The sequence below is a fragment of the Vicia villosa genome, linkage group LG5, assembly GCF_029867415.1.
Source record: "Vicia villosa cultivar HV-30 ecotype Madison, WI linkage group LG5, Vvil1.0, whole genome shotgun sequence".
Lineage (NCBI taxonomy): Eukaryota > Viridiplantae > Streptophyta > Magnoliopsida > Fabales > Fabaceae > Vicia > Vicia villosa.
In genome coordinates this window covers 158,224,142-158,233,655 of record NC_081184.1, presented here as the reverse complement: position 1 = coordinate 158,233,655, position 9,514 = coordinate 158,224,142, and the positions used below count along the sequence as shown (strand labels likewise).

Below are 9,514 nucleotides of genomic sequence, written 5' to 3'. Positions count from 1 at the left end.
ATGCATGTACCAACACCGGAGAGCGCAGCCGCGGTGATAGTGTGTGAATAGCTCGTCACCTGCCTCCTCAGCCTCGGCCGCCGCGTCCAGGTGGTGCTCTAAATAGCAGCTCAGTGTGGTGAACCGGACATGAGGCCCAGATGTCGTGACTCACTCAAAGTGAGCAACCTCGTGCTCCATGCCCAAATAGAGCGTCATCCACTCAATGGCCTCGACCCTCTGGATCCGGGAGTGGTGCAACAGCGGCCCCCTAATCGGCCGGTGGAGAAGACACTGCACGTCATGCAAGGTGATCGTCATCTCCCCAACCGGCAAGTGGAAAGAGGACGTCTCCTTATGCCAGCGCTCCACAAATGCCCCCTGCATGCCGGTGCTGATAGTGGTGTACCCCGTTATGCAGAGCCCGCTAAGCCCTGAACCTCGCACATGGTCGTTAAACCACTCAGCTGCTGGTTTAAACAGACTGAAAATCTTCCGGGCGTGGTTCACCATTTTCAACGGCTTTCTCTCTCCTGTTACAAAAAAAACAAATAAGCGACATATATTAAATAAGCGAAAAATAAACGGTTAAATTATAAAAAATGGTGACAAATAAACGGTTAAATTATAAAAAATACCTCTCTCTCTCAGATACGCCGAGCGACGTGATCGTGGTAGTTAATCAGCACGGAAGTGTCAAAGGGCCCTCCCGGATAGCTGTCCTCCTGCTCATCCTCCTCCCCGGCTGGAGGGTCAACATCCGGTACCCCCTCCGGCTCGTGGTAGGGCACTGCCGCCACCTCCTCCTCATCCTCCTCCTCCTCCTCCTCTCGCTGGCGGGAAGAAGATACCCGAGCTAGCCGACTCCTAAATCCTAAAGCAGATGTACCCTCTCCCTCGCCCACGGGAACTCGCACACGTCGTCCCCGGCCCTGCCCCCGTCCCTGTGTCGACGCCAGCTACGCCGCCGCCCGCTCGCGTCTAGCCGACGCAGTCTGGGTCTCCCTACCCTGTCTGATGCGTGCTGGTCGGTTGCCTGACATGTTCCTGTAAACAATTGAAATCAATTAATATGCCACACAAAAGAAAAAACTAAAAAAATTGAACTTCTGATACAATTCGGAAGTTCATTTCCGAAACTGGGATGGAGGTGTTTTCGGAAATGAACTTCCGAAACACCCCTGCGATGAAGTTTTCTGCAACTTCCTTGGCAGACCCCAAAACCAGACTTAAAAACAACTCAAAATGCTTCTAAACAACCTAAATACTACTAACAACCTACCCATATATCATTTATGCAATTGAAAATCTAAATAACATGCATTTGAATAATGGGTCTAACAAATTCAAAACTTACAAATTGAGTGATTTGATGGCTTTTGAATGTAGTATAGCAATGTGATTGGAGCTTTGATGCAGCCTTGGAAGTGTGTTTGCACAAAATTTCTCCTTTGGTTGTGTTTGATGCTGAATTAGGGTAAATGAATGAGGGAGGGGGAGTGTTTTGCTTAATCTGCAAAACGCGCATTATTTCGGAAGTTCATTTCCGAAATGGTGTTTTCGGAAATGAACTTCCGAAATAAGACAATTATTTAAAAAAAAAAGGCACTTTTGGAGATGCATCTCCGAAAACACCTTTTTCTTGCATTTCGGAAATGCATTTCCGAAGTCAGGGGTAGTCTGGGTTTTTCACCAGAGGTGGACTAGAAGGTTGGGAGGTGGACTAGAAGGTTGGGAGGTGGCCAAAGAATTTTTCATAATTAATGGTTCTCATAACATAGTGTGCCCTCTTTGCTTTGATGATGAAAAATCAAATGCTCACCTTTTCCTTCACTGTAGAGTTTCGTCTCAAATTTGGTCAGGTTCATTGAATTGGATATAAATTTTGGTGTTTCCTGTGCTACATTCGGGTTTAATACCTTTGTTTTCTTTGATTCTCTTTTACTAGGAAAGATCAAGAAGCGACACCTGAGACTTTTATGTGTGGAATATTGTTTTGCAGGTGATATTATTTTAACAAGGACATCAATTTTTGATGATGACAATTAATGTCTTACGATAAGTTGAACATGAACGGTTAAGCAGATAAAGATACAAACCTAATCATTAAGGTTTGATGGAGTTGATTATCCGGTGATGGAAATCAAATGGAATTAATCCAAAGCCACTTCTCAAGCTACTCAAGCAAGTGTCCACAAAAGAGAAAGCATCTGGCAAATTCTTGAAGTACTATGGTTCCTCCAAATTTAATAGTGAGTGAACAAAGTGTAAAATATAATGGTTTTATCATAGAAGCACATGACTAAAGCTCTCACACACATAAAAATATTTTTCAAATGTTTTTACCAAATAAAGTATCTTCAAAAATATCTTTAAGTTGTGCTAGATGAATTGGGAGCTATTAAAATAGTTATAGGCGGAATTTTTGATTTTTCTAATTGGTTGGAACATTTGACAAATCGTTAGAGCTGCTCAAAATTGAGTCTCAAGCGATTAGGACAACACCTTAATAATGTGCAACGGCTAGATATGTTTTCATTTCTTTTTAAATTTACAACCGATTATATTTCAAACTTCTATTTGGTTGTAAAGATGTTCCAATTGATTAGATGATCATAAAAAGTATTTATTTGAAATTCTTTTTTGAGATAACCTCTAGCCTATAAACAGAGGCCTTTTTCTTATTTCATATGATCCTGAAACATGTTTTGACACACCTATCTCACTTACTCTCTCTCTCTCTCTCTCTCTCTCTCTAAAGTTTTATTTCACATTATCTCACTTATATTTTAGCCTAAGTGCTTTTGTGAGAAAATTTATTTAGTGAGTGAGGATATAATTGTAATTCTAAAAAGGGTAGAATTATAAATTCACCAAAGGAATCTTTTGTATACACCTTGGTTGAATATTATTCATTTAAGGATTTATTTGGCCTCACAGCTAAACCCGTTAAAAGAATTGATTTGGGATTGTGTGATTCAGTTCATGTTTAGGTTCAATTTTAGTTTGGTATTAAAATTTGACGGGTTATTGGTTATCCTATGTTAAACCAAGGTTTAAGGTTTGTGAGCTCAGCCCGTGTAAATACTTGCAAGGTTTGGAAACTTGAAGACTAACCATTCCAAGATCCTTGTTTGTGGAGAAAGAAATAACCTCCTTGATTCACTGTTTGGAAGAGAAAGCTCAAACTGCAACATTCCGAAGTCTTTTATTATTTGGTTGGAGGTCACCCATCATTTTCTTGTATAAGGGGGTTCGTAAGTCTTTCCTACTAAAAGCTATCAACGTTTATTGAAAACTCTCAAGATTAATTCTTGGGGAGAGAAGTAGGTCCTTTTGTTTTAACCGAACCTATATAGTTCTTGGTGTTTCTCTTTCCCTTAACTCTTTTAATTTCCGTAATTTATTTTCTATTTTTATTATCTACTGCTAAGTTTTTTTGAAAAAGTTTTTAAACTTTAATTTTATTTCCCAATTTTTTTCAAAATTACTTATTTTTTTCTTTCTAAATCACACAATTCACCCTTTTTCTTGTGTGTGAAGTCTTTAGTCGAACATTGTAGTTTATCGTAACTTGGAGTATTTGGTTTACTAGGAACACGATATTATTCAAAGGAGATCAATTGGTCAATACAAATGTTATTTCTCTAATTAAATCTTTTTCGAGGGACTGGTTGAGCATTAGTTGTCGTCACAACTACAAAACTGACTTTAGACAGCACTACATAGACAGCGCTTTTAAAAAAAGCGCTGCTATAGGTTTTTAGAAAAATAATAAATTAAAACTTGAGCATAAGCGCTGCCAAAGACTTACTTTAGACAGCGCTTCATAAAAGCGCTGCTATAGGCCGTTTGCATAGGCAGCTCTTTTTTTCCAAAGCGTAGCTATAAGTTAAAAAAAAATTAAAAAATTAAAACTTTAGTAGAAGCGCTGCTAAAGTCTCACGTTGGACAGCGCTTTTGAAAAGCGCTGCTAAAGACCAAAGCGCTGCCTAAAGTTAATACATAAGCCATCTCTGCCTTAGGTAATTAAAAACTTCAAAATTTCTAAAATAATGAGAAAGCGCCTACGAACAGGTTTCTTTGTTATTCGTTCTTGTTCTCAAACGTGAAAACCCTAAATCCCAAATCAATTCTCGTTCTTCTTCCTCTCAAATTGAAAACCCTAAAATCCCAAATCGATTCTCGTTCTTCTTCTTCTCAAACTGAAAACAATAAAATCCAAAATCGATGCTCGTTCTTCTTCTACCATTCCCAGTCGTCATTCCTCGTTCTACTTCTAGGGTGTTGATATCATTCGCCGCGCCGTTCTTCTTTGTCCAAACAAAGAAATAGAAACTGAATCTGAAATCAAGCAACTTGTACTGATTTTATAGCCATTAAGGTAATCAATGTCAAATTTACTCATTCTTTGCTATTTATTTTTCTTATTCTTTGCTATGTTCCTCTGTTTCTAATAAGAATAGCTTAAACATAAGCACTTATTCGATAAGCGCTTATATGTATTAATGGACTCTTTTGATTGAGCATCAGCACCTGTTAGCTCTGTTGAAGGAACAAAATTATTCCCGAACCTAAAATAGTGAGTGTCGATGATTTAACTTCACACATACTTGGCTTAATAGTAGGATCAGTAGCAATAGATGAAGTTATTGAAGTCGGTGTGTCAACCTTCTTAGCAACTATAGAACCATCAGCAGTACAAAGTTTACTGTTTGCGGTAAAACTTTTGGACGACATCACTACAGATGAAACTGGTGGTGTCTTTTTCAATAGTAGAGACTGTTTTGTCAGTCGCAGCAGTAGAATTGTATATCAAACCAACCCAAACCACAACACCAAAACCCACCGAACTTGCTTTCGACGGAGACGGTGCCGGAGCATCCAAAGCGGACTTGTGAATCAGAGGTGGCGACAAGCCACTTACGGGAGACGGGGCTGCAACCACGGTAGGAGGAGGGTTACGGTGTCTAACTGCCATGACTAAAACAATAATCTTTTGCCCTTGTTTACAATGATCAATATTGCCAGTGATGAAAAAATACGGACCCGAATCACCGAGCTTGAATCTCGAATCTCCGTCGTCCATCTTTTGTTTTGGATGGTTGATGTTGCAGGAATCATAGTCTTCCTTCTTCACCACAAGAACTGAATCACTTTTTTTATTGTACTTGAAATCTACAATATAGTCGAAATAAAAACATTAATATAAAAACATTATGATTACAAGGTTGAGAAATAATGAATTGGACTTACTGAGAGTGTCATTGACTTGAAACCTGTTTCTCTGGGCCCAACTATTGTAGTAATCAAAAGGTTTGAGATCCCAACCATCTTTACCCCCAACATGAAACTCTAGTGCTTGAGATGAGAATGAAATGAGCAACAATGGTGTCAACAGAAACATAAGACCGAGAAACAAAGCAGAAGAAGAAACTATTTTGGTATCTAAGTTGGTGTGTGAAGAATGAGAATGTAATAATTACTGATTAGTATATATAATAAGAATTGATAGAGGTTAGAGTAGATAACCGTTGAGCATGGGAAATGTATATACAGCGAAAATAATGTGTTTGCTTGCTGGTTGTGGCATCATGATGTATTGGAACTTTGGAAGCATGTCATGAATATATTGGTATTTAGGGTAGTGGGAATTTACTTGAATCCCAAATTAAATGAATTTCTATGTAAATGTTCTACTGTTGAATTGAATCAATCGCATTTAGTATTTAAGGTGCTCTATTTTCTCAATCTCTCGTGGTGATTTTTGTTACGCATATCATACTATTGAGGAGGAGTTTGTTTATGTGTTGTTAGCCTAACATAACAATGAACTACTACCTTGAATGAATCATTATTCTCTCAGCAAAGTGGGTAATTGAAGCTTCTCTCATGTTATTGTCTTTGTCCTTATTCAATAAATTATATTAAGAAATATATAAATGTCTGTGGTGTCAAAATATATCTTTATGGTGTCAAATTAAATTAATAGTATCTAATTTTATTTTCTAATGGCTATGGTGTTAGAGTATATCTTTAGTTTAAGAATTAGTGTGACAGCAAATGGAATAATGCCGCAGATGCTATCGGTAGCGTGAATATCAGCTTAGTGAAAGGTTCTAATTTTTAAATAGCTCACTTTGATGATTAGGTAGTTGGTTACTTAATGATTTTTAGGGAATTTCTACACCACAATTAGCCTCTGTGTAGCTTTTGTTGGGCATTAGGTGATTAATTCTTAGCTCCATGCATTTTAAATTAAACTATTTTAATCTTTCCTTCCAGAAAATGAATATTGGCAATCAGGAATTTTTACTAACACAAATTCATATTCATTTAACATTTTGAATATAAATGGGTTGCCTTTGCTGTGCATTTGTAATCGCTACTGTTTAACTATTTTCATACTCTAATATTAATGTAATAATGTGGGGAGGAAGGCTGATAGTCTGTGAGTGAAACAGAATATAGCATTTTGTATGTACCATTAACCACCATCACTGCTTATATTAAACTTTCCATATTTTTCTTTTACCTTGTTCTCAAAGCCACAAACCCCACATATATTGATTACTTTTGGGGACTGTATTGATGTAATTGATGATTAGAACGTAATTAAATTGATTTTGTGAAATAGTTGACAGACGATGAATAAATGAAAAGGTGTTCATTTAATGTTTATTTAGCATCTTAGTAATGTTCATAAACTGTATAATGTTTATTTAGCATCTTAGTAATGTTCATAAACTGTATTGTTTTAAAATCAATTTTAATATAAATCTAATTCTATAACTAGTTTAAAAATATAGTTAGTTTTAATATAAATTCAATTCTCCTTCTTTTTCTCTTCAATTAACTTTTTTATTTTATATTTTCAGGAATATCTTTGCTAGGGGTTACTTGTGAAGAGTGAAGTTCGATTCGTTTCCAAGAATCTTACAGTGTGTGTTTCCAGAAGTTGCTGACTTTCTCTACAGATAATTAGTTATTCTTTTGCTATAGTTGCGTGACTAATTAGCGTTTTTTGTTTAGCTTATTTTGAAATAGTTGCGTGAATAATTATAGTGTTTTTGTTTACCTTAATTAGTGATAATTCCATGGATAAAAAATGGATGAATGCCGATCGATTGTCAAAAGAGTACGAGAATGGGGTATTGGAATTTGTTAAATTTGCTGTTGAACACGTCAAAGACGCCGGTCGAATGAAATGTCCTTGTTTGGGTTGTTGTTATGGGGGTCGGGTTGACGCTGATGGATTGAAATCGCATTTACTGACGCATGGGATTGATCGAAGTTATAAGTGTTGGATATATCATGGTGAGAAAATTAACGAGAATGTTGAACCGGGGGAGAAAAGTAATACGACGACCTATGCTCCAGACGACAATGACACAGATACATACGATTGTGATAGAGTCAAAGAGATTGCAGAAGCACTTGAAGAAGTAAAGCCAAAGAGTAAAGCCAACAACATCACATGGATTCGAGTGGAGGTATATTAATTAATTATCACATTTTTTATTATATAAATAGTGATGATACGCGATAAAACTTAGGCCTTATCCATATTTTCTTTCCATGTGTAGTGTCCTGGGCAGCGTAATGAAGTAGATTGCGGTTTTTATATGTTGCAGTTTATATGTTGCAGTTTATTTTAATATTTAACACATATTTCTCATATAATTAAATAGTTTTAACTTAAACATACCATGTTATATTATTTTGTAGTACTTTGATGACTTCAAGTGTGCTACTTACTCAAAATCTAAGTTGGATGAACTTAAGGAGGAATGGTGTCAATTCATGATTGAGTTGAAAGTTGTATAGGTATATTGAAATCTTACTATAATTGATGAGAATTTTGAGCATAGCCAAGTGCATGTTGCAATATTTGATTTATATACATAGATTATTTAGTGATATGTAGGCCGTTTGAAATACATTCGTGGCAAATGTAGAATGGTTTTATGTACACTAATGTAGAATTTTTTCACCTTTATATTATTTTGTTTTTGGTTTTCTGTTATTTTGTTTTGTGATTGTAATGGTTTGATGCAATTGCAGGATATTGAAGGGTAAAAAGGTTAGCTGGCAAGAAGAAAAAGTAGATATTTAGCATCCTTTTGACTTGTGTAAAAAATAACAATGTTTTGGATGATGCAATTGTTTTCATTCAATTGGATGTAATTTTGTTGTTGTTTATTAATATATTCTTAGCATATAAAAAATACAAAGTTTATTCGTATATATATATATATATATATATATATATATATATATATATTCTTAGCATCTTAGCTCTGAAAAATAGAGTTTTTTTTGTTGTTTATATGTGAAATTTGTAATGGTATATTCAGGTGAAAAATGTGGTGAAAATCTGGGGCAAGCCTTTTTTAAATAGATGCATCTAAAAATTCCGTGGACATTAGACAGCGCTTTAAAAGAGAAGCGCTGCCTAAAAGCTCTTTAAAAACTTTGTATCAGAAAAGCGCTGCCTAAAGGGGGCCTTTAACAGCGCTTTTAAGAAAAAAGTGCTGGCTAAAGTGGGCCTTTAGCAGCGCTGCCTAAAGGTGGCCTTTAGCAGCGCTTTTAAGAGGCTTTTTCTTAAAAATTGTTTCAGAAAAGCGTTGTCTAAAGGGGGCCGTTAGCAGCGCTTTTAATATAAAAGCGCTGTCTAAAGTGGGTCTTTAACAGCGTTTTATAGGTAAAAGTGCTAACTAAAGGGTGCCTTTAGCAGCGTTTTCAAGGTGAAAAAAAGTGCTGCCTTTACCTACGGCAGCGGGGGAATAGATAGCGCTTTAAAGCGCTGCCTAAAGCCAAAAAAAGCGCTGTCTTTTTCCTTGATTCACTGTTTGGAAGAGAAAGCTCAAACTGCAACATTCCGAAGTCTTTTATTATTTGGTTGGAGGTCAACCATCATTTTCTTGTATAAGGGGGTTCGTAAGTCTTTCCTACTAAAAGCTATCAACGTTTATTGAAAACTCTCAAGATTAATTCTTTGGGAGAGAAGTAGGTCCTTTTGTTTTAACCGAACCTATATAGTTCTTGGTGTTTCTCTTTTCCCTTAACTCTTTTAATTTCCGTAATTTATTTTCTATTTTTATTATCTACTGCTAAGTTTTTTTGAAAAGGTTTTTAAACTTTAATTTTATTTCCCAATTTTTTTCAAAATTACTTATTTTTTTCTTTCTAAATCACACAATTCACCCTTTTTCTTGTGTGTGAAGTCTTTAGTCGAACATTGTAGTTTATCGTAACTTGGAGTATTTGGTTTACTAGGAACACGATATTATTCAAAGGAGATCAATTGGTCAATACAAATGTTATTTCTCTAATTAAATCTTTTTCGAGGGACTGGTTGAGCATTAGTTGTCGTAGTACTATTGAGTTCCCTTTTGAGGATTGGACTGTTAATCATATTAATTATATGTATTGTTGGCTCGGGTTAGGACACTCTTGTTTTATTTTCTATTATTTCTCTCTGTATTGGGTTGAGTATTCATAGTGCTCATTTCAATATAGTTCTTTTGTTTAT

At 35.9% G+C, this 9,514-nt stretch overlaps 1 protein-coding gene across 2 annotated transcripts; it reads left to right on the top strand.

Annotated features, from left to right (window-relative positions):
* The first annotated feature begins 4,006 nt into the window (after positions 1-4,006).
* Positions 4,007-8,224, top strand: LOC131607939 (uncharacterized). 2 transcript variants are annotated; one of them, XR_009285452.1, is made up of 5 exons: positions 4,007-4,363; positions 6,858-6,922; positions 7,067-7,472; positions 7,708-7,806; positions 8,044-8,224. XR_009285452.1 is itself a non-coding variant. In XM_058879884.1 (4 exons), exons 2-3 carry the CDS (start codon positions 7,077-7,079, stop codon positions 7,804-7,806), a joined length of 495 nt encoding a protein of 164 aa, XP_058735867.1. In that variant the 5' UTR covers positions 4,008-4,363; positions 6,858-7,076; the 3' UTR covers positions 8,044-8,224. The 2 variants fall into 2 exon arrangements, 1 of the variants encoding a protein (XP_058735867.1); XM_058879884.1 differs by having other exon boundaries at positions 4,008-4,363; positions 6,858-7,472.
* The last annotated feature ends 1,290 nt before the right edge of the window (positions 8,225-9,514 follow it).

Coding starts and splice junctions, on each gene's coding strand:
- LOC131607939 (XM_058879884.1), top strand. CDS start 7,077: ATGGATAAAAAATGGATGAATGCCGATCGATTGTCAAAAGAGTACGAG. Junction 7,473..7,707: donor TCACATGGATTCGAGTGGAG/GTATATTAATTA, acceptor ATTATTTTGTAG/TACTTTGATGACTTCAAGTG.